General features: G+C 39.5%; 1 protein-coding gene across 2 annotated transcripts in view; it reads right to left on the reverse strand.

The window, feature by feature from the left end:
- LOC140736808 (dihydropyrimidine dehydrogenase [NADP(+)]-like) overlaps window positions 1-25,302 on the reverse strand; it is an 888,868-nt gene that overhangs the window by 407,135 nt on the left and 456,431 nt on the right. For both annotated transcript variants that reach the window (XM_073062742.1, XM_073062741.1), the window contains exon 12: window positions 8,113-8,297. In XM_073062742.1, coding sequence (XP_072918843.1) covers window positions 8,113-8,297 — 185 coding nt within the window. The remainder of the gene's footprint in view (window positions 1-8,112; window positions 8,298-25,302) is intronic.

The following is a 25,302-nucleotide window of genomic DNA, read 5'->3' on the forward strand; positions in this document are numbered from 1 at the left end:
TCCCTTCCCCCTCCTTTACTAATCCAGCCTCTAAAATGCATCCATGTCATTTGTTTCACTCATTCCCTGTGGGAGTGAGAGGCACATTCTCACCATTATAAAGAGGTAACAAAGTATCTCCTGAATTCTCCATTCGATTTATTGGTAACTATCTCGTACTACTGGTCTCTCGAAATGCTCTTTATCAACACATTACATAATCTGGAAGACCTCTATTAGGTCACCCCACCGCCTGAAATTCTCAAGAGAAATGAGATCCGTATATCCTTTCTTGACATCTCTACCCCTATAATTCTCCTTTAATCCTTGTAGATGTTTTTCTGCACTTGTTTCAGTCCTTCCATAGTCTTTACACACCAACCTCAGTATTTGGCTCTTATGGTGCAGAGAATGGTTTTAAGATTCTGTATATAAATAATCACTTTTCCAGGGAGCTGTTTATTCATAACAGCGAGATACCAAGTTAACTCCTCTCCTTTAACACAGTAAAGGGCTATTTAATTTTAGAGAACAAACGCTGTGCAATTGCCTATTTTTAAGCACTGCCATATTTAAAACATACAATTGACATCATCTCCTTCCCTGGTGGCAAAAAAGAGAAAATCCAGAGTATTTTCCAAGCATGGGCACACACAACAGATTGTTCCTCCTTCGATTCAAGTGAACCTGCAGGATAAAACTCTACAAAATGTTGGAACCTTCTCCCAGGCCTAGGCACTGCACCCTGCTACCTTTCTTGGCTGATTGTTTCTGAGGCGCCAGCTGGAGATCTTTTTGATTGATGAGACACGCTGTGAGGTTATCTGCAAAACATGGCTCCACCGGTTACAACACTCTCCAATGCCCAACCCTACAGAGCTGGCTGTGTGTCAGTCCATGGCAACACTACTGAGCAGAGAGCCTTCATTCAGTAACAACATGAGCGCTTGTAGTTGGATAGCAAGCTCAAATCAGAACTTGGCCAGATTTGTATCTTTGTACCCTTAGGCTAATGGAATACACTGTAGTGCCAGTTCAGTTGAGGTCAGGCATCAGCTCATACTGTTAGGTCAATATTTTCCATCTAAAAAAATGCTTGTGAATTTATATTATGATCACAACAAACTGAAACGCATCTTAAAAACAAAAGTGATAATTTCTTTCTTTCACTGTTTCCAAAGCTTTTTTGGCTATCTACCAGTTTTCATCTAAGAGGCTGGCAGGTGCCTTTCTGTTAAGATCCTGGTATTATGTTTAAAATGAGGGAAATCCTTGTAGTTAGTGACTAAATTCCACCTGCCACCTTTCCTCAGAGCACAACTAAACAAGTGAATATGGGCATTAATCCAATCATTTTAGACTAGATCCAAACTTTGACTGAATACCAGTAATTACATACTGTAACAATGAATGGCTTAGAGTATTTAAGACCATAAGATATAGGAACAGAATTAGGTAATTTGGCCCATCAAATCTGCTCTTCTAATTCATCTTGGTTGATCCATATTTCCTCTCAGCCTCAATCTCCTGCCTTCTCCTCATATCCCTTCATTCCTGACCAATCAAGAATCTAAACCTTTTTAGTTTGTCCCAATATATTAACCGAAGCTTTATTCAACAAGATGTCTTAAAGTTCATATACTGCACTTGTAATCATCCATCATTAGTATCAAATTGGAAATACTGTTTCTAGTATATTGCAGAGCGAACGCCAAAGGGGGCCATGTTTTGGATGTGATCCTACATGATGGGCAGAGCAACATGGTAGTGTAGCAGTTAGCGCAGTTCTTTACGGTGCCAGCTGTAAGATCGAGGTTTGATTCCTGATTCCATCATCAGTTGTCACCCCCTCAACTGTCTTGCATCTGAATTTGAATTCCGCAGAAGACCCTCCAAATCCAGTTTCCATAACCCCTTAAAGCAATTGTACTGTGAAGAGAGTCCTTGATGAGGATGGCTTGGACCTAAATGCTGGAGTAACTGAAGCAAGGATTGAGACACAGTATCAAAGTGGACCGAGAACTGAGCGTAAAACAAACACAAAGAAGAAATTACTAGTAGGCTTACCATTGAGCAGCAAACCTCAGTTCAAGTGTTCCTTAAATACGCAATTCCTGGCACCCGAAACGTGATTACCGATTAGTGGGACTACCCTGAACCCTTAAAGGGGCTGCACCAGATATCCATGCTCAGGGGAGCTAGAACATCTAAATCCTGGAAGCAGGCATGGTCGGGAGTGTCTTGTAGCATCATCATTACTGCTCTGACACAACTTGTCCTTTGCTTTTCTCCCATTCCAAGACATCGAAGTGGCAGCACTTAAAAAAAAAGGTTCTTCTAGCTCGCCATCTGAATAGGAAGATGCAGTATTCTGATATACTTTAAGTATTTTCTTGAGCAGTGACTGAGATCATGGAATTGTTTTCCATGTTACCTCAGGGGCAGCTTCAAGGAAGTTCAAATTAGAAGAGGCTTGCAGATTTAGACAGTGGTAATGTTTTGATTTGGCACTTTACACTTAAACAATGTAAAATATTGTAGTACACATAATACACGAGTACCTATGAAGGTAAGGATAAAATCTATATATGAATCACACATAAATAACAAAATAAAGTGCATTAATATTAAATATTATAAGGTATGGAACAGATTAACCAGTAATACTTTGAATATGATGCAACATATAAAGTACTCGACATGCTGTTGAAGAGGGAATTCCATGATTTACACTCAGTGACAGTAAAGGACTGGTCATATATTTTCATGCGGCTGGTGCTGCAGTGGCATCCACACCAGACTTCAAGGTGAGTGGTTCCAGCTTTGAATCTGGTTGGGTCCCTGCACACTCTCCATCCATGCCTGGTTGAGCATTGAACTAGCAACTTGGCTTCAGAGAAAAAAAGTCAGATAAAAACACTAAAAAAAGGCAAGGTTGCTGCCTGATGCTGCGTAAGGCGCAGAAAGGAACAACAACAATATATATTTCCACGTTAGCTTCAGATATTAGGCTTGCAGCTATACATCTGTATATTTTTTATCCTAAAGACCTTTTACAAAATCCATGCCAGGGGCCAAGATTTCACTAACAGGACTGCCCATACCACCCTCTGGCCTCTCCTTCCCAACCTGCTCATCTTTCTTCTTTGGCTCAAAGTCCAAATGTCTTAATTGCCTAGAACTGTGCAAAGTGCAGGATATCAAAACCATCTAAGGGCTTGTCTCAGATCAGCATAGGCAGCCGAAGTGTACTTCCTTCATGCTGGTGACTTGCTTAAAACAACATCGAGAACTTAAGCAGCATTCATCATATAGTCATTTGCCTCACTTCTGACTATTTCACAGAGGTGTCATCAAAATCAAGATCAGGATTCAAGTTATTCATTATGTTTACATCAAAGCAAACAGTGAAATGCATCATTTACATTCACAACCAACATACCTGAGGGTACTCTGATGGCAGCCCGGAAGTGTCACCACACATTCTGGTGCCAACATGGCATGCCCAGAATGCTTGTCTGATCAACTATCTACTTTAAGAATAAAGATGGGCTGACTGCTACCTGCTTACTTTGCTCCCCTGTGTGAGGAATTAATTGCAGCTGCAGGCCAGTTGACAGAATGGAAGGAATATTTTGGGAGATTTATCCATACCCTCTGAGTGGCATTACAGCAGGCGAAGTTCACGTACCTGCCAGCATTAGCAAAGAAGCTGTCACTGGTTTGTTGCATTTATATGCTGCTCACTATGGGAGCCTGCAAATGCCTTCAGTAAAACCCTGGAAGGACACCGGTCGCAGTGGCAATGACTTTGACAACTGCTGGTAAAGTGCAGAAACCAGTGCAGGATGCAATCTTATTTCTCTAAGGACCTCCAGTGTATTCCTTCTTACTTGCCCATCAGTTCCCAATTTAATTCCTTTTGCCTCTTTACCCATACAAAGGGTAATACAATGTTGTCAATTAAGCTACCAGGACATCTTTGGGTGTGATGGATATTCACTATCCAGGGTCGTGGGGCATTTTTGCCAAGCTCAGCTTTCTAATGCTGCAGCTGACACTTCTACATAACAATGTAAGAACGTAAGAAATAGGAGCAGTAATCGACCATTTGGTTTGTTGAGCCTGCTCTGCCATTCAATAAGATTATGGCTGATCTGGCCATGGACTCATCTCCAGCTACCTGCCTTTTCCCCATTATGCTTGATTCCCCTAAAGATTCTTCTAGAGGAAAAAGGGTTGCTTTTGAGTAAGTTAAACTTTCAACCAATATTCTTTGTTCAGCTTCTTGTTGTAAACAGGAGCCAGTTTTCAATTCTTAATGTAAATGGCAAGCAAATATCAGTCTGAAGTTAAAAGGACAGTTTCCCAAACAAAAGGCACTGCCTACAGAGCACAGTTTACTAGCTCACAGCATGTGGCTGACCGCTCAAGAGATGTAGTGTAAGACAATGGGTTATGTTAATTGGCCTCCATCAGACCAGACAACACTGACTAAGTTATTTAGTACGAAGAAATTTGCAGACCAGACTGATACTATCACTTAGCACATCAAATAGTTTATATATCAGGTGGTGGCATCCGTTAGTCTCGCGAGACCATGGATCTGCGCCTGGAGGGTTTTCAGGGCGCAGGCCTGGGCAGGGTTGCATGGAAGACCAGCAGTTGCCCATGCAGCAAGTCTCCCCTCTCCACGCCACCGATGCTGTCCAAGGGAAGGGCAAGGGCCAATATACCTTGACACCAATGACGTCGCAGGAGTTGCCAGAGCAAGGTTGAAGGCAAAGTTGGACTGCCTTAGGGACTCCAGCTCTGGATTTGTCCCTAGGGTTTATTCCCGAAGCCTTTCCCATGAGTGGGTATGGCCACAAGTCAGTGGAGGTTTGAAATCAGAGTTCTCCCTCTCTTAGATGGACTGCCTTCCCAGGCTGACAAGCTCCATCTACCCGAATTGATATATCAATAGCTGGGGGATTTGTGTACTCAGAGGGTTGGCCTTTACTGCATTAATACTGGGCATTTGGGATCTCTTTCTGCAGAAACTTATAGACCAAATATGTGAAAAAGTATCTGAAAAAGATCACATGCATGTGGTCACCAAGTAGCAATATACAGTACAAACGTAAGAGAGAATTCAGGCTTCTTAGGAATGGTCAAGGGACAAAAAGAAAAATGGAATCCATCCCTCTGCACCTTCAATTCCTACGACTGATTCATCTGCAACTCATAGGCATGTCTTTTTAACTTATTGGAATTGTACCTGTGTTTTAGAAATGTTTTGGAATATGAGATAGACATATTCTGCATCTTTTAAAAATGTTCTTAGAATTTTATCTAAATTTAAACATGTATCACTAAAAATAAATGAACTGTGTTAGACTATGTTGTGAGTAGGAATGATCTCCTCCTTGATATGAAGAGGGGAAATCCACTGCTCAATAGTGAGCATTGGCAGCTAAACTCATTGTAGAGAGTAAACAGGGAAGTGATCTAGCCTTTGAAGAGTAGGTGGCTACAGTATAACCTCTTTTTAATGAATATACCCATAGCTATCTATATTGGATAGAATGTAAGATCTTTGTTTGAGTTCAGAACTTTGCAGACAGTAAACCCAATCCCATCGCATAGGATAGGCAAGAAAACTGGAACACTTAATGGTTATGATATGAGAAGTTGCACAAGCAAACTCTCGTGGACATCCTCTCACACACAGAAATGCATGTAAATGCTCATTATTTACTGGGAAATTCCCCAATCATGCCTTCAGCCATCTCAAGCAACTCTGTCATTTGATGTTACTTCCACTAGGAAATTCCCAGGGAATGTCAAAAAACCATAACCCATGAGCCAAGTCATCAAAACCCCTGATACACCATGTTGAATGTTGCATAGAAACACAAGTAAATAAGAACAATAAGACCCTCCAGACTGCCTGACTCTTCAATATGATCATGACTGATCTGGTCTAGGCCTCATATCTTCTTCCGTGCAAGTATCCCATAGCCATCAATTCTCTGATCATTCAAAGAAATTCCTCTTTAAATACCTTCAGTATTTAAAGCTTCCAACTTGCCTCTTACAAGGAGACTGGGTCATGAAACATGAAGCCCAACGTACCAGCTTAAATTCAAAAGGTACTTGACTGGAAATGACTTTCCAGTTCATAGTAAAATTTGCTATCAAAGTGCATATACTGTGTTACTGATGCACCATCAATAACTCACTCTGAGACGTAAGAAGCGAGATATCGGCTTTTATTGACTGGAAGAATGAACAACACTACATCCTGGAGAATGAGGCCGGGCTCAGGCCTCAATCTCCTTTATACAGGGGTCTGTGGGAGGAGCCACAGGAGCAGTCCAGACAGGTATATGTAGTTCACCACAGTTACCATATACTACCTTGAGATTCAGGCATTTACAGATATAAATAGAAATACAATAGAATTTTATGAAAAACTACACATGTTTAAACAAAGAATGATAAACAGAACTGTGTTGATAACATTAATACTGAGACCATAAGTTACAAAGTGTCCTTGAAATTAAGCCTGAGTGTCACAGAATCAAGTCGTAATAGTGGTGACTGAAGTTATCTCATGCCTGTTCAGAAGGCTGAGAGTCTAAACTGTTCCTGAACCTGAACCCAGTGCTACTGTACCTCCTACTTAATGGCATAGCAAGAAGAGGGCATGAACTGGATGGCGGAGGTCTTTGATGAAGGATGCTGCTTTCTCTTGACTGTGCTCAATGGTGAGCAGCTATTTGCTCATGATGCACTGGATGTAGTCACCTCTTTCTGTAACTTACTCACACTCAAATCTTTGCACTGACTCATTAAAATTCCCCCGTAGTTTTGGAGATATATCAGTTCCAAAGATTATATACAACAAATCATCTGAATAGCTTTAAATCGGGGTACACCTATCACTTGCTCATAATCAGCCTAGCACCCATTCCCTTCATTCTCCACATCAGAAGGTACTGACTTATTGAAATTCAAGATTTAAGATGGTTCATTATCATTCTTTAGTACACGAGTGTAAAGGAGAGCAAAATGATTGTTACTCTGGATCTGACGCAGCACAAAAAACTCTTTTGGGAAGTTTCTGGGCAAAATGTAATGAGAAAATAATTTAGAAATGGTCAATTAAGTGGAAAACAAGAAAGGAAATGGGGAAAAAACACCTCTGACTAGTATAGCAGAAGCAAGTAAAAAAAAGGATTGAAAAAGGAAGACATCTGTAACTGCATAAGGAGAGTAATCTAGAAAGGAAGAAGGCCTATAGAGATGGAGCCTCTAACTCTGTCTCTGCTGGTATTACTGTGAGAATGTTCTCTAATTCAGGATTAAGCATGTACAAATAATAATCTTCCGGTAACATGGAGGCACAATGATCACAGCGGTTTCAACGGGGCCGACCAAAGTTACTATTCTCTTTTTAAATGTATTTTTGTACAATCACAGGACCCTAGTGGATGTTAAGAATTGGAAGTACTGCAGGTCCATCCCATCAGCAAGTTGCTCGTGGGCAGAGGAACTGAAGATCGTGCTGTTGCCTGCTCAGAGAGGCATCACAGGAGTCAATGCACAAAGGCAGTGTGCAGTCTAATGGCAAGTGATCATCTTAGTCACCTTTTTTTGTTCTTAAAAGACCCTGTTGGACATTGTTAATGTGCAAAGGTGCAAGTCCGATTCACTGATTTATTAGCAGATGGCACAGCAGACGGCAGGGGAGCACCTTGGCCCTGAACTGAGGCTGTTTTGTTTGGCGGTATTTATAGGTGTTCAGGTATGGTTGTATGACAATTAAACTTGAACAAAAGATCAATGAGTGTGTCATAGTACAGAAACTAAATCAGTTTAGCAAATAACACCTTATTCTATCAGTAGCATGGGCTCATTCGCTTGAACATTTCAATTTTGGCCTACAATGCTGTTTTATGTTTTAAATGGCTGAAGTGTCCCAAAAGCAAATGTACTTTAGCACATTTAATAAAAATAACTGTGCATGAGAGAGCAGCATCCAGTCCCAAGTAAAGGATAATGTGCTACGTTGACAGAATCCACACAATGAATAACAAATTCTATAATAAATGAAGTCTAGTGTGTGTCCAGTCGAATCTTACTCACCTGTAAATATTGGTGAATGTGCCATGACGCCTGCTTTCCATCATTCACAGACTCAACAGTGGTGTTAGCCAAACCCGTGATATCTCCACCTGCAAAGACCCAGGGCTCACTTGTCTGCATGGTCTCTGCATCAACATCTAAGTAGCCCCATCTGTTAAACTTGATATTCGCCATGGCTGCTTTCACTGTAATAATGGAAATTAGAAAGAAGCTTAGTGATCTCGAAATTCATGCTCAACACAGATCAAAACCAGAATTACTTGTCTTTTTAGTATAAAGGCTTAACCTGATGTGTGAAATTATTAGCGAGGCTTATGACAAGTATTCAACTTTGTAAAAATATAGTCAAGAAAAAAAATCCATTCCACAGCAGAGTGCCAAATGAATATAAAATAACTTCCTCAAGCTGGCAGAACCACAATTCGATTTAATAAAAAATGCGTTGCTTGAGTGGAACATCACCAATAAGCTATTTCAAAAAATATCTGATAACATTAGAGTTCAAATTGTAGCCTTTGAATATTATCATTCGAATTTTACTTAAGGGTATAATTTTGCCTTTCTGATGAAGGACAAACATTCCTCTCTCTCTCTCTCTCTCTCTCTAGACTGGACGGTAATCTCTATTGCCTTCCACACAATCGCAGGTCATTCTATTCCACCTTGCTTACACCATGAATCTTACTTAATTTTTTCCACTGCCTGTTTTTAATCCAATATTCCTTGGGCAGGACAATTATAAAACCTGATATAAAATGGCATGCAGAACGATGTTTTTAAGTCTGTTCCAGGGAGTGGGTAGCACCCGAAAGGCAGCATTCATTTTGTTTTCACTCTTGTTCAGATGTCATATGAAAGGCACAAGGTAATATCACATTGTATTTGTGCAACTTTTTAAACCTAGAATGAAAATTGGCTCATTGATGTAGAGTTGCATAAATGGGTCTTTTATCAGGTTGGAAGGATCTAACTAGTGGAGTGCCCAAGAGATCCGTTCTTGTCTCTCAGTTATTTACAATTTCATAAGATGACTTGGAGAGAAGGGCAGATGTAAAGTATTCAGTCTTGTCAATGACATGAAAGTAGTTGAGAGGGCATGATACTAAGGGGATATTGAGACTATTCCACTAGATGTAGGAAGTTTGAGACAATGGACAAGAAAAAACTTGTCAAAAGTTATTTAATGTGTGAGAGTGTAAAGTTATACACTTCACTAAGAGGAATCTAAAGACAGACTATTATCTAAATGGAGAAAGATTGCAATTGAATGAAGTACAGAAAGAGCTAGGTGTACTTGTGCACAAATTACAACATATTACTAGTGGTTAGGATGGCAAATGGCATATTGGCCTTTATTGAAAGAGGATTGCATTTGAGAAAGAGGAAATATTGTTAAAAATGTGCAGAGTAGTGGTGAGGCCTTACTTTCTGTGCTGTGCACAATTTTAGTCCCTTTATTTAAGAAAGGATAGACTGGCATTGGTGAAATTCCAGACAACATTCAGTAGTCTCATTTCTGGGATAAGAAGGATGTCTTCTCACAGATGGATAAAAAAAATTATACAGTATCTATATTCTTTGGAGTTCATAAATAAAAAGGTATGATCAAGATCCTTAGGGGACATGACTAAGTAGATGTTGAGATGTTTCAATTAGTAGGAAAATCTCATAAGATACAGTTACAACATTTGGGAGCTTAAAATTGAGTTATATAGAAACTTCTTACAGGAGGAAGAAATAAATTATTGTAAGATTAAACAATTGAAGAAATGACACCGAAGAAGAGTTGATGGTTGGTGCAGATCGGCCTTAATCATACTGTATAGTGGGATAGGCTTGATGGATCAAGTAGTCTATTTCTTCTATTCTTTTATATTGCTATTTTCTCAAGCAAACCACTTTTAAAACACATCATTGTTTTCTCATCAAATCTCATGGTGGTATATAGTACTTATGCCTCTGGTCATTTCATGCCATTCAGGGTTTAATTGTAGACTGGTGGACTATAGGTAAGTCAACATGGAAATGACCGTGTAACTAGATATGTAGAGGCATCAAAAGACTCACTAAGATAGTGGGTAGGTGAAACTTTTTCTGTTTTGCTTCTCTCTGTTCTAACATTGTCTATACATTTGTATAATATTTATGCACATTTTTATTCAATGAGAGAAAAAATAAATGGAAGATATTGGTACTCAGCCAGTCAAATTTTATTGTGCTGAGAGGAATGTAAAGTTAAAATTTGAGATCTATCAGAACTTAAACATCTGGATTAGACAAAGCATCATCAACTTAAAACATTAACCACGTATTACATAGAAAGTGCCTGGCAGACAGCATTTTTTTTATTTCAGATTTCTAATGTCTTTGGAGTTTTGTGAAATGATCTTATTGTCTAAATAAATGATATTTTACTAAAATTACATCAAGGAGCTAGTGGAGCACAACAATACATAAGGGTAATTCTAGTTCCATTATCCAAATACATTTGTGGGGATTGTTAGTGCAGGACTTTGATCTTAGCTTTCCAGTCAAGGATCAATACCAATATGTATGAACTGCAGAAATTCACTGGCAATAGTTACAGATGATTAACACTACAATAGTTAGTTTACATAAGATATGGTTCACTGCACTATTTCCAACAATAGGGCCTGGGAGAATAAAAAGCAGATTGTGTGTCCAAAGCATCATCACAGTAAAATATGAGATAGTAAAAGCATGTTTGACAAGAAAATAGCAAATGTAATGTGATGACAGCAACTGGATATAGTGAAAATGTAAGAATTCAAGGCTAAAGTGTAGTTTAGTACCAGGCTTAGTTTTAAATCAACTACAAATCTAAACTGAATCCAAAAATTGCTGGAATTGCTCAATGGATCATGCAGAATCTATAGAGAGTGAGAAAGAGATGGTTTTAATGTTTAAAGTCAATGATCTTTTGCTAAACTCCTGCTGAGTATTTTCAGGATTTTTTTGTTTATATTGCACATTTCCAGCAACCGTGTTGCTTTGCCTTTTATCTTTGATCTAACTTTGCGTCATTTAACCCAAGGTACCTCATAAATAATTGACAATGGATTCTGTTCTTAATTTAAAATTACATTGCATGTGGTAAGAAAAATAAACATTGTTAATCAATAAATTCATAACTGCATTATGTGGAATCAAACTTTTTCATTAGGATGCCAAGTAAAAATCATATTAGTCCACAACTTCTATGTCTCTTGTTTCAATTTTACAACAATAGGTGATGAAACAATGCATCTTTATAGGGTAATCCAGACCTGCAGTCGAAATGGAGTAATTGATAACATAAACAGCTGCCAAATTTAACTACCACTGTCTCATTCCTTTATTGTGTCTGTTGCCATCGTGGCACAGTTCTCTTCTAAAAGAACACATTCTCTAAATGAATTCAGGATATTAAAAGTGTGGAATTATAAAACATTATGAATCATAGTGTCAATCAATTTGCTGTAATTTAATTGATGCCCCTTAATATCAGACACATAGTCAAGATAACCTTTTAAATTGTTTAAAAATCTTAAAATGGTACTTTACTAACATTTATGGTTTAGTCATGATAATGGATGTTGATTGAATATAAATCATTAAAATATTAATTGACAATTTTATTTTGAATTCTGTATTTGCAGAGAATCACTGGCATTTTTAGAAGTAACAGCAAGGACGAATGGGATTTTGTTCTCATATAAACAATTAAACAGCATTAAACATGAATAAATTAAGATCAAGTTCAAGTTTATTGTCATTCAGCTATATTGATTAATTGATTGGTTGAGATACAGTGCAGAACAGGCCCTTCTGGTCCTGTGAGCCACGCTGTCCAGCAATCCCCCAATTTAACCCCAGCCTAATCACGGGACTATTCACAATGACCAATTATCCTACCAACCGGTACATCTTCGGACTGTGAGAGGAAACCGGAGCACCCGGAGGAAACCCACCTTGTCACAGGGATAACGTATAAATTCCTTTTATATGTACTGTACTGTTGTGCTAACTACTATGCTACCATGCCATATGCATGTATACCACCAAACAAAATAATGTCCCTCCAGACCAAGGCACACAATACAGCACATTTAACTCACACACAACACACAAATATTACCACAAATAAATTAACAAATAATAAAATATATTCCAAGTATTTACCATACCGGTATCATAGAGGTTAAAAAACCTAATTTTCCAAATGCTCAAGTACAATCAAATAATGATGAAAGAGCTACAGGAATTTAAATTCAATAAATGAAGGCATAAATCTATTGTAAAAAGGTTACAGTAAACGTACAGAAGCCTTTGGCTAGATAACAACTGCTGTGCTATGTATGTTTTTAAGTTCTCCATTACAGTAAGAACATGAGGTCTGTAGAGACCTTACAGTATAGATTCATTAAAATATCAGAAAATGGTTCTAGGAGACATTTCAGATAGTGGATGTTTCCACGGTAACAGAGAAGGCTAAGTGGAGACTTAATGGTGATTTTTCAAATGACGAAGGTTTCCGATGGACTGAAAGGGGAAGACTATTTCCTTTGGTGCTCATCTATTATATACTGTCATTAAGAGGCACACAATACAGTTCAGAAGAATTTTCTTAAAAGGGCTTTTAAAGCATGAAGTGCTTCATTGTAAGAGATAGAAAGCATCGAATCGTTTAAGGAGAATATGGTTAAAAAATACCAAGTAAGAGAAAGATAAAGAATACCGCATGATGCAAAATGTTTAGATTGCTCCAGCAAAGAATGGGCAAAACCTTAGATGGACGAATGACTTCCCTCTGTTGTGTTATGTCAAATGGATGCATAGCATAGTGAGGGGAGCTGAAATGAGCATAGCATGCTTTCATCTTTCTGGCATCTATGACAAGCGCATTTTCCAGTGTCAAGCATTCCCCAAACTAAAACTCAATGTTATTTGCTTTAATGCATACTTGCTGACTGCCCATTACGCTGCTGGCATTGAGGGCAGTAATGAAGGCCCTCCCATCACTGGAGGTGTTCGCGGCTCCCTTCATCATGTCAGTAGCTTCCCCGGTTTTCATTACTGTCAGTCATGCAAGACCTGAGCGCAGACTCAGGAATATCTTCACCCGCAGATGGAGAAGGATTCTTCATTGCTGCTTCTGTAACAGCTTTGTTTAAGCTGTCAGGATTGTTAGCCCTGAGCCAAACCACCAAACCTGGAAGACTTGTATACCACTCATAGTATATTCTCTACCCTTTGACCTCTTTGGCATGGGTGACCCTTCTGAGCGCCAAAGCAGAATGCTTCTGCTTCAGTCAATATACGTAGCTCTCTGGATCATTGAGGCACACAAGTCTCCAAACCATAGCAAGGTCCTGGTCCTCTTGAAGGTTTTTAATGCATGAACATTCTTTTTCTTATTCTTTACAAGGTTACTAAAACATTATCATCATTTAACTATTTGCTTATGTAATGCCTGGTTCATATCTTTACTGTCATGTTGTATGTATTTCACTTTGGCAGTTCTGTAAGAGCAGTCTGTTCTGTTTTCCTGCTTGTTTGGGTTATTGTTGAAGATGAGAGATGAGGAGAAATGTCTGCCATCCAATTAGGACAGTCGGATTAAGGGGAAGTTTCTCTGGTGAAGGACACTAAGGTTGGGCTTGGAGCTTTTGTTCGAGAGGAGATGAAGAGAGAAGAGGCTGGGAAGAACCGGTCATAGCATACAATCTGGTGGGAGACCTTTTTATTCAAAATGGACTGCGAGCAACTTTCAGAAGGTGGTGTGTGCTTTCACATTGACCGAGGGCCCAGAGTGTGAGTGACCGTAAAGTTCAAGGTGGGCGCCAACTTCTGCACAGTTGACTGTTTAATGAGAATGGGCCCATTTCTTTTGTTATTCTTTACTAACCCTTTAGCTAAGATTCATAAATATAATTCCTTTAATCATATGCAGCGTACTGTCTGTTATTTTGTGGCATTAGTTTCTAACAGGGTAGCAAATCATACAGCATCCACACAAACCGGGGTTTAGGGCGGGATCGAGCGCACCTCAATCTCACGAGTTTGGCGGGGCCAAAGGTTGTCTTCCCTAGACCTACGTAGCCAAGGAAACCAGGGTGTTTCACTTAATACTGCACACTAAAATAATGTATGTGCATTGTAATGTATAGCTTTTACAAGTACCTCTTAAATCCAGTCCCTTAGGATTAAAGAACAACCTGAAATAAATCACTATTCCAGAGACAGAACAACCTACAAAAAGTATACGGCCCAGTCCATCATGGGTACAGCTCTCCCCACTACTGCGTACATCTACAAGGAGGGCTGTTGTAGGAAAGCAGCATCCATTATCAAGGGCTACCACCATCCAGGCCAATCTTTCTTCTCACTGCTGCCATTCAGAAGGAGGTACAGGAGCCTCAGGATGCACAACATCAGGTTCCAGAACAATTCTTTTCCCTCATCCATCAGGCTCTTGAACCAGAGGGAATAACTTCACTCAGCTTGACTAACCCCAACACTGAACATGGACTTACTTTCAAGAACTCTACAATTCATGTTCTCAATATTTATTGTTCACTTATTTATTATTATTAGTTTTATTTTCTTTTACTTTTTTTTGTAGTTGCACAGTTTGTTGTCTTTTGCAACTGGTTGTTTGTCCCTAGATATTGAGTGTGGTTTTTCATTGACGCTACTGCTTCTTTGTAGCTACTACAAAGGCCTGCATGAAAATGTATGTGCTTTGATAATAAATTTTCTTTGAACTGTGAATGGGAGTTAATTAACAGTAAATGCAGAAACATGTAAAAACATGTAAAAGAAAACATGTAAGCAAGAAAATCCAGCTGCAGAGGACGTTGGAGTTCAGGAATAAACAGACTGAACTGACTAGTGGTGGTGGGGGGGGGGGGGGTGTGGAGAGCAGAAAGTGATTACTAGGGTTCTGACTGGCTGCATTTTGGTTCGGAGATGGACGACATTGTGAACTGGGATAAAGTCAGAGGGCCGGTCAGATCAGACAGTGTGGTGGAAGGTTTATAGACAATAGACAATAGGTGCAGGAGTAGGCCATTTGGCCCTTTGAGCCAGCACCGCCATTCAATGTGATCATGGCTGATCATCCACAATCAGTACCCCGTTCCTGCCTTCTCCCCATATCCCTTGGCTTCGCTATCTTTAAGAGCTCTATCTAACTCTTTCTTGAAAGCATTCAGAGAATTGGCCTCCACTGCCTTCTGAGGCAGAGCATTCCATAGATCCACAACTCTCTGGGTGAAAAAGTGTTTGTTGGTATGCTGTTAACTAGTGGGGTCAATGAGTAAAGTCATGGAAGCAGTTTGCTGAAGGAAACACTTTTGCTCTTAAATAGTCCTCAACCAGTGCTGGAAGGGTATTTATCTTCTGCATTTGTCCCTCCTGACCAAAGATGCAGAGCCTAATTAGAACACTTAAGCATCCAGCCCACTCTGTGGTGTGAGCTAACTGATCAGTCTCCAATCACACTCTGTAAATGAACACAGTATGAACAGGAGGTGTCAGATTTCCTGTTTTAAATTTAAGAGTAAGATTATTAGTATCTAAATATCTAGATGTACTATACATATTAAGTAGGAAAAGCTAATATAACCATTTTATTTTTGTGCAAAACATGTTGTATAGAAATAAAGTGAGGAACAAATGATCTTGGAATTTATTTAGTCAGATAAATACATGATCAACATTTTCAGCACTTAGGCCTGAAACACTTCATCCAGTGGGGCATAGTTTCTTTAACATGGCTTGAATGGATTTTTCCTAAGATAATCAAATGGTTCACAGTTGGTCAGATTGTTAGTGTTTCATGAGTTCATAATGTAATCCATTACAAACTTTGTTCAAATTAAAAAAGGATCTTGTGCTTTCCTGGCATTTCTGATGAATAAACTCTTCTCAGGCTTCCAGCTGGGTCCAGGTATCGTCTATAACTGATGTTTCAATGATAAACTCTGAGGGCAGAGTCTGTTATCGAAACGTTCGTTATAGTCGATACCTGTACCTGGCTGAAGGCTTGAGAAGAGTTGATTCGTTTGCTCAAATTATCGACAATACACAGTTATTTCAAGAAAACATAACCTTCATTGCACTTCTCACAAGATTAATATTTTTGTACACCAGAAATAAGGAAATCCTACTATAAAAGCTACTTTAACCAATGTTTAGTCCAAAATGCTGCTCTGCTTATTAGCTTGCTTAATTAATGATTTCACACCCAACTCTAAACATGTAAGCACATGATCTAGCTCTGTAGCTCAGAACAGGACTGAGAAATAAGCGTACTGCTATCGATGACAACTTTCAGGTATGAAACTCAAAGAGGTGGCCGCTATTTATCTCCCAACCTGCATCACACGGAATATTTGCTCACTGTTGCTCTATGACTAGGTTACCTTCTGCAATTCTGACATAAAGAAGACTGAAAATTCAAAAGTACATCATTAGGTGCAGAACTCTAGGAATGTACATTATCTTTCAGTATCTTTATACACCTTACTGACGTGATTACTTAGTCATTTGTAGTGAATATGAAATAACATTAACTACCTCAGGGGTTGCATTAGAGGTGCTACAGATAGAGGCCTGGATATTGCAGTCAGAGATGAAGAGTTGGCATTCCCTTCCTAGTATCCAAGGCATCTTCAGGGAGTGGTGCCTTAGCAAGGTGGCATCCATTACTACGGATCCCCACCACACAGTACATGCCCTCTTCACACTGTCACCTTTGGGAAGGAGATACATAAGCCTGAAGGCACACACATAGCAATTCAGGAACAGCTTTTTCCCCTCTGCCATCTGATATCTAAATGGTCACTGAACCTACAAACACGACCTCACTACTTTTTGATTTCCATTATTTTTGCACTGCTTATTTTAACTTAATTATTTAGTAGACATATACATACTTAATGTAACTCAGTTTTTTTTTCTGTCTATTTATTTATCACATATTGCATTGTATTGATGCAGTATAGTTAACAAATTTCACAACATATGCCGGTGATATTGAAACTGATCAACACAAACAAAATGCTGGAGGAACTCAGCAGGCCAGGCAGCATCTACAGAAAAGACCGTAGCTGACATTTCAGGCTGAGACCCTTCAGCAGAACTGACTCTGATTCTGATTCCCTCTGACCTCAAAGAACATTTTGCTTAAAGAACTAGTCATCACTGTAACCAGGAGTGCAACACTCCTGTTAATAGTATGTTAACCTCATTCAGCTTTGGGTACTCGTTGATAGTCATACTGTCAAAGTAGCTGAACAACTGCTCACTTTCAGCATACTCACAAGAGGAAAACTAGGAAGCAAACAACTGAGTTTTTAACAGCATGTAGCAGAGCAAAAAATAAAGAGTAAAATTTCATAGTGACACATTTAAAAAACAATAACCTTCTTTGAAATAATTGTCTGAATGAACGACAACTCACACAAACATAAATTATTTCAGGGATTGAGAGGTGGCGAATCAATAATTAAGGCTGGTATGGCATTATGCAGCCACATATGTTGCGAAAAAGCTTAATATTCCAGAGATAATTTTTTCCTCTCTTAATAGTAAGAATGATTGATCTCACTGACTCCTTAAGATTAAACTAGCGAAGGGTTCAAGCAGCAAACCTTGTGGAGGAGTGGCAACTCACAGACAGTAACTTCTATTTACTTTTCCGTGTTTCACTGCGCATATGTGTACTCCAGAAGCTGCTGTCAGTTTCACTCCGTAATGACTGCTGATGCTGACAGTCTCATCATCACTACAACCTCAAAATCTGTGACGCTGTAACTACAGACACATAAGTGAGAAACGGTGTCGGCTCCGAACAAAAAGACGGACATGCGACTGGAATAATGTCATCACAAGGAAGGAGAGCCTGAGATCAGCAGGAGACCAACAGCAGAAAAGGAAGAAAAAAGGTGCACAATGAAATAAAGTTTGATGATTTGTGCCTAGCACAAGAAAATATAGAACAATAGGACATTGGCCATTATTACAGAATAATTCCAAACATGGTTCAGGGATCAATATACACCCAGTAGCTACTTAATTAGGTATAAAGTACTTGTATATTTGCCTGTTAATGCAAATATCAAATTAGCCAATCATATGACAGCAACTCAAAGCATTAAGACATGTAATATGGTCAAAGAGGTTCAGTTGTTGTTCAGACCAAACATCAGAATGGGGAAGAAATGTGATTTAAGTGACTTTGACTGGGGAATAATTGTTGGTGCCAGATGGGGTGGCTTGAGTGTCTCAAAAATTGCTGATCTCCTGGGATACACATCAGTCTCTAGAGCTTACAGAGAATGGTGAGAAAAACAAAACAAAACAAATCCAGTCAGGGCAGTTCTGTGGGCAAATACACTTTGTTAATGAAAGAAGTCAGAGGAAAATAGCCAGGCTGTTTCAAGCTGACAGGAAGGTGACAGTAACTCAAATAGCCACATGTTACGACAGTGGTGTGCAGAAGAGCATCTCTGAATGCTTAATATGCCAAATATTAAAGCGGATGGGCTACAACAGCAGAAAAGCACAAACATACACTCAGAGGCCACATTATTAGGTACCTCCACTGAGTATAGAACTTATTTTTCTATGGATATCAATATAGCTAAATCTTTAAAATGTGTAAAAATGATTAACCTACGCTCTCAGCACAGTTTCAAGAGAGCTCACGAGGGGGCTCTCGACAGTCAACCATATGATTTTTTTTTCTGTCTTACAGTGTTTGGAACAAATGAAGTAACACGAGTGCCAGTGTTTAATTTGTCAGATCTTGCCTCTGGCTCTTAATTTTGTAAGCTCCATGTGAACTTCCATATTTCAGATTTATTATGTTTTTAGCTTGGTCTCAAATGTCACCTGGCCAACTTGCAACACACGTGACAAAGGCCTTGCAAAACCATTTCAGTGAAATTATTCCTTTGTTGCTTTTTTTAATGCATTAGCTCTGGCGTACTGGAAACAAAGGACGTTAGCAATGGAATTCAGAATAAATGAATAAAAATATCAAAAAGCAAATTCTAAGTATTCTTGATAATCATTTCCTGGTTAATTGCTTTGACTGTAATCCCCAAGGACAATTCTTATTTTTTTTCCCCCATCATTATTTTGTTCAGATGTTTCAAACTGCAAAACACACAACGACAATTACAATACATTTATTTTTAATTAGTATGTGACTTTTTTTTCTGAATGCAGCTTTATATTGTAATCCGACATGTAATTATTTTAACAATGCCTCATGGAGCTATGCGCTGAATTAAGTATCAGCATTAATAAAGTTAATAATATTTGGTACAGTTGATTTTATTTATTTTGTTAAAAACCTCTCTTACATCTGCTCTCTCATATTTCCTTTCCTCCACAACCCTACGCAGTATTCATGTGTGTAATTTTCACAGATTATGGAAAGCAGACAAGTGTTGTCCTTGCAATGTCAGATATTTCAAGAAATCCCAAGGCATAAATGTAACTGGCTGCCACCCACTATTTGCCTGAAATGGGGTGAAGTGAACAGATATTCACGAGGGCACTACAAGCAAACAGTGAACATCTACCTGAAGTATACACTGCAAGTGGATCATGGCATTGATCCCCACTTAATTTTGAGTCGACAATGGCACTGTTATTTTACAGACTAATACCTTTGCTAATATTTAGCCTTCTGTGAATATGACACACTTAGTAATTGGAAGAAAATTAGTCTGTACTCTTTAAAGAGATCATCCATGTTACCAGTTGGATGATAGCCAATTTCATCAGAATGTTTCTCTCATTCTGGAAATAATTGCTAAAGTTCTTTCAAGCTATTTGCAGTCAGTGACATGGCCATCACAGAAGAGATCTCGGGATTTTAAAACTCCTGCACAACCCAGTTGAGTGCAGGTGTGTTTATCTGTTAGTAGAGGCTCATCTTACAATACAGTGTGAGTGGGTGAACGAGTGGGGGTCATGCAAGGTTAGACCAGCTGCTGGATAGGGAAGGAAAGGGAGAACTGTCTCTCTAGAGGAGAAAATTTCAACCTGGCATGCACAAGAATGAATTTTTTTATCTCAGTGAGAAGCAATGCCAAAGCTTCAATGAGGATTATCTTCATTGAAATGTTCCACTTGAAGAAGGAACTACTGCAACCTCAGAACAGGCTGAAGATCCCTTGTCAGTTGGTGCAAAGCCAAATGCAGCAATGAGCTTGTACACATCTGCCTCCCACTGGAGTGCAGCTGGAGATATTTTAAGATCCTGAAGATCTCTTTGTTGATCCATATAAGGAAAGTCACAGAGACTTATGTTCTCTGTCTCTTGTCAGAGGAAAGTGACTCTGCTTTTACTGCAGGCATATCTGAGCTCAGGGCACTGATATGGACTTGCAGATCACAATTCTACAACGTCCTTGTGTCTGAAGCAAAAGAATGCCGATGGAATCACAGAACAGAATCATACAATTGTTACTCCATCCAGCCCACCTACACCAGAAAAAAGAAAGTACTTCTGACTTTGCAATTCTTCTTTGTTATTCCTCTTAGGCAGCAGTTCCCAACCTTGTGTCCATGGATCCCTTCATCAATGGTATTGGTCTATAGCATAAAGAAGGCTGCTCTAGAGTATTAGTATAGACCTTTGTAGTTGCTTCTGGACTGTGCTAGAACCTAGCGTTTCTTTAAAGGTGGAAATGCTATTTGCCAACCATGACATTAATTGAAAAATGCACAATATATCTGAGCTTCAAGAAGATCATTATTATTGAAATCTAATCACTCAACATCTAGATGTTTTGTGACTACAGTATTGCCAGCAAAAATCACAGATCAATCCTGGCATGCTGCCTGTGATCACAATACCAATATAAAGATGTTCATCTTAGCTTCTGCTTGTCATTAAGATGGATGTGGAGAACATGTTTCCAATAGTGGGGAAGGCCAGGACAGAGGGCACAGCCTCAGAATACATAAGCATCCCTTTAGACAAGAATGGTTGACTGTCCGGTGCGACATGCTAAAAAAAAATCCCTTTAGAACAGAAAGGACGTTCATGTAGCGAAGAAATCTGTGGAATTCATTGTCATAGATGGCCATGGAGGCCACGTTATTGGGAATATTTAAAGCAGAGGGTGATAGGTTCTTGTTTAGTAAGGACTCCAAAGTTTATGGGGAGAAGGCAGGAGAATAAGGCTGAGAGGGATAATAAATCAGCTATGATGGAACAGCAGAGTGACTTGTTGACTGAATGACCTAATACTTCTCCTATGTCTTATGGTCTTGGGAAACCAAACCTGTTCTCTTGGGATACAAGAACAGTTATCTGATGAGTCAATTGCACTTGAAGCAAGCCAAGTGATCTAGCTTTCTCTCTTGGATCCATATTACCATAATCCGATAAATTATGGTGGAACAATGTTTCTTCTGCTTGCACTATCCTGGAAACTGTGGCACTTCTTGAAGAGTGGATTAAGAGTTCAGTCATTTTCTCAACTTACAACTTGTCACAAGAATATTAAAGAAATACAGGGACAGCTGTAGGCCACCTTTCAATATAATCATGGCTCATTTATTCTGGCCTCAACTACTCTTTTGTCCCAGTTCCCCATTAGCCATCTTCATCTTCTGTATGGGAAAATTGCAGGTCTCTGAACTCAATATCAAATATAATAATTTTAGAATACTTGCTTTCACTGCTTGTTTCAGAGCTGGCCAGTCTGGCTGTCATTCATCCATCTGTCATACTGATCCACTAGCACAACCTAACCTGGTGGCCATTTCCAGCAGCTTTGAATTTCACCAGCTTTCAGATACTCCTTTGTTTGTAAATGTTATCTCCTTCTAACTATTGCCATTAAGGTATTAACTGCTTGCCGTTGTGTACAGTTTATCCCCAAATCAACGTTAGCCTCATCCTATCAGATTATCCCTTTGTACTGTCCATCCTTCTCCCCATCCTCTTTGCAACTGAAAAACTAAACTTGGTTTCTCACTTGCATAGTTCTGAGGAAGGGTCTTTGACTTGAAAGGTTAACTCTGTCTTTCTACTGGCTATCTGTCCTCTACTCTTTCAGTTCAGATAAAGGATCTTGACTGAGATGTTGACTGTCCACTTCCCTCCACAGACGCTCGCTAACCTTTCGAGTTTCTCCAGAATTTTCATGCACAACTTCTGCTCAACTCTGCCTGTAGCCCACAAATAAAGACACAAGAGGCTGCAGGTGCTGGAATCTGGAGCAGAAACCAAGTTGTTGGAAGAGTCAGATCAGGCAGCATTTGTAGGGAGAAATGCACAAACAAAGGAGGTCTTCTCCCTTGTATTAGAGTAAGGGAGATAGCCAGTGAAAGAGGTGAGAAGGAGTGGGCCAGTGTAACCCACAAACACCTAGTTTCTCACTTAGACTGCATAGAGTGACATGATTATGACTGCTGGTTGTGACTGCAAAATCAAGTGCTCCTGCGCTGGCACCATAAGAGTTTTCCTTTATTTTCTTCACTGCCTAGCCAAACTGCTGAAACACAGAATATTACAATGAGCAGAGGGGAAAATTAAGAGGGGTATGCTTACACCTACAATCATGGAGTTATAGAGAAGTACAGCACAAAAACAGGCCTTTTGGCCCACCTAGTTCATGCTGAGCCATTTAAACTACCTACTCTCATTGACTTGCACTGGGATCATAGTCCTCTATATCCCTATTATCCATGTGTTTATCCAAACTTCTCTTAAACATTGAAATAAAACTCACAAGCACCACTTGCCCTGGCAGGTTGTTTCACACTCTCACAACCCCCTATGTGTAGAAGTTTCCTCTCATGTTCTCACCTTACACCCTTAACCCATGACTTCTAGTTGTACTCTCACCCAACATCAGTGAAAAAAGCTGGCATGCATTTACCCTATATATACATCTCAAAATTTTGTATACCTCTTTCAAATCTCCTCTCAGTCTTCTACACTCCAAGGAATGAAGTCCGAACCTTTTCAGTCCTTCCATACAGCTCAGGCCCTCCAGATCTGGCAATGTCCTTGTAAATTTTCTCTGTAGTCTTTCAACCTTATTTACATTTTTCTGCAGGTCGGTGACCAAAATTACACACAATCCAAATTAGGCATCATATAATATCCCATCTCCTGTACTTAATGCTTTGATTTATGAAGGCCAGTGTGCCAAAAGCTTTCTTTATGACCCTACCAACCTGAGACGCAATTTTCAATGAATTAAGGATGTATATTCCCAGATCCATTTCTTCTACAGCACTTCTCAGTGCCCTACTGCAGTGCAACACCACACAGTTGTGAGCATTAAATTCCATCTGCCATTTTTCAGCCCATTTTCCCAGCTGATATAGATCCTGCTGCAAGCTCCAATAGTCTTTCTTGCTGTCCACTGCACCCTTGGTCTTGGTGTCATCACGAATTTGCTAGCCCAGTTAACCACCTTATCATCCAGGGCATTGATATAGATGTCAAGCACCGATCCTTGCGGCACTCCACTAGTCACAGGTGTCCTGTCAGAGAGGCAATCATCTACTACAACTCTCTGGCTTCTTGCACAAAGGAAATGTCTAATCCAATTTAGTACCTCATCTTGAATGTCGAGCAAATGATCCTTCTTGACCAACTTCTCACGTGGGACCTTGTCAAATGCCTTACTGGAGTCCATGTTGACAACATCCACTGCCTTGCCTTCATCAACTTTCCTGCTAATTTCCACAAAAAACACTATAAGACTGGTAACACATGACCTACTACACATGAAACCATGCTGACTGCCCTTAATCAGTCTATGTCTATCCAAATACTCATATATCCAGTCTCTCAGAATGTCTTCCAATAACTTTCCCTCTACTGATGTCAAGGTCACCAGCCTATAATTTCCTGGTTTAGTTTTAGAGCATTTCTTAAAGAGTGAAGCAGCACTGTCTATCCTCCAAACCTGTGGCTAAGGATGATTTAAACATCTCTGCAACGGCCCCAGCAATTTCTGCACTTGCCTTCCATAGGATCTGAAGAAACACCTTGTCAGGCCCTGGGGATTTATTCACCCTAATTTGCCTCAAGGCAACAAATACCTCCTCCTCTATAAGCTGTACAGGGTCCATGAAGTCAATGCCATTTTGCCTCACTTCTAAAGACTCTGTGTTCATCTCCTGAGTAAATACCAATGCAAAAAAATGCATTTAAGATCTCCTAAATCTCTTTTGGCTCCATGCACGGATTACCATTCAGATCTCTGAGAAAACCAATTTTGTCCCTAGCAATCCACTTGTTCTTAACATATCTGTACAATCCTTTAGAATTATCTTGTCTGCTAAGGCAACCCCATGCTTTCTTAAATGTTCTCTTGCATTTATTATACTCCATAAGCACCTCATTTGCTTCTATCTACATTACCTGCAATAGCCCTCCTTTTGTTTCTTAACCAGTGCCTCAATATCTCTTATAAATCAAGGTTTCCTACATCTGTTATCTTTTCCTTTTATTCTGACAGGCACATACAAGATTTGTACTCTCAGAAATTCACTTTAGAAGGCCTCCCACTTACAAAATATACCTTTCCCAGAAAATAAGCTGTTCCAATCCACACTTGCCAGATCCTTTCTAATACCATCAAATTTGGCCTTTCTCCAATTTAGAATTTCATTCCACGGACCAGACCTATCTTTTTGCATATTTACTTTGAAACCAATGGTCTTATGACCTCTAGATGCAAAGTGTTCACCTACACAAAAGTGTTACATGCCCTGTCTCATTCATAGAAACATAGAAAATAGGTGCAGGAGTAGGCCATTCGGCCCTTCGAGCCTGCACAGCCATTCAGTATGATCATGGCTGATCATCCAACTCAGAACCCTGTACCTGCTTTCTCTCCATACCCCCTGATCCCTTTAGCCACAAGGGCCATATCTAACTTCCTCTTAAATATAGCCAATGAACCGGTCTCAACTGTTTCCTGTGGCAGAGAATTCCACAGATTCACCACTCTCTGTGTGAAGAAGTTTTTCCTCATCTCGGTCCTAAAAGGCTTCCCCTTTATCCTTAAACTGTGACCCCTCGTTCTGGACTTCCCCAACATCGGAAACAATCTTCCTGCATCTAGCCTGTCCAATCCCTTTAGAATTTTATATATTTCAATAAGATCCCCCCTCAATCTTCTAAATTCCAGT

The sequence above is a fragment of the Hemitrygon akajei genome, chromosome 12, assembly GCF_048418815.1.
Source record: "Hemitrygon akajei chromosome 12, sHemAka1.3, whole genome shotgun sequence".
Classification (NCBI taxonomy): Eukaryota; Metazoa; Chordata; class Chondrichthyes; order Myliobatiformes; family Dasyatidae; genus Hemitrygon; species Hemitrygon akajei.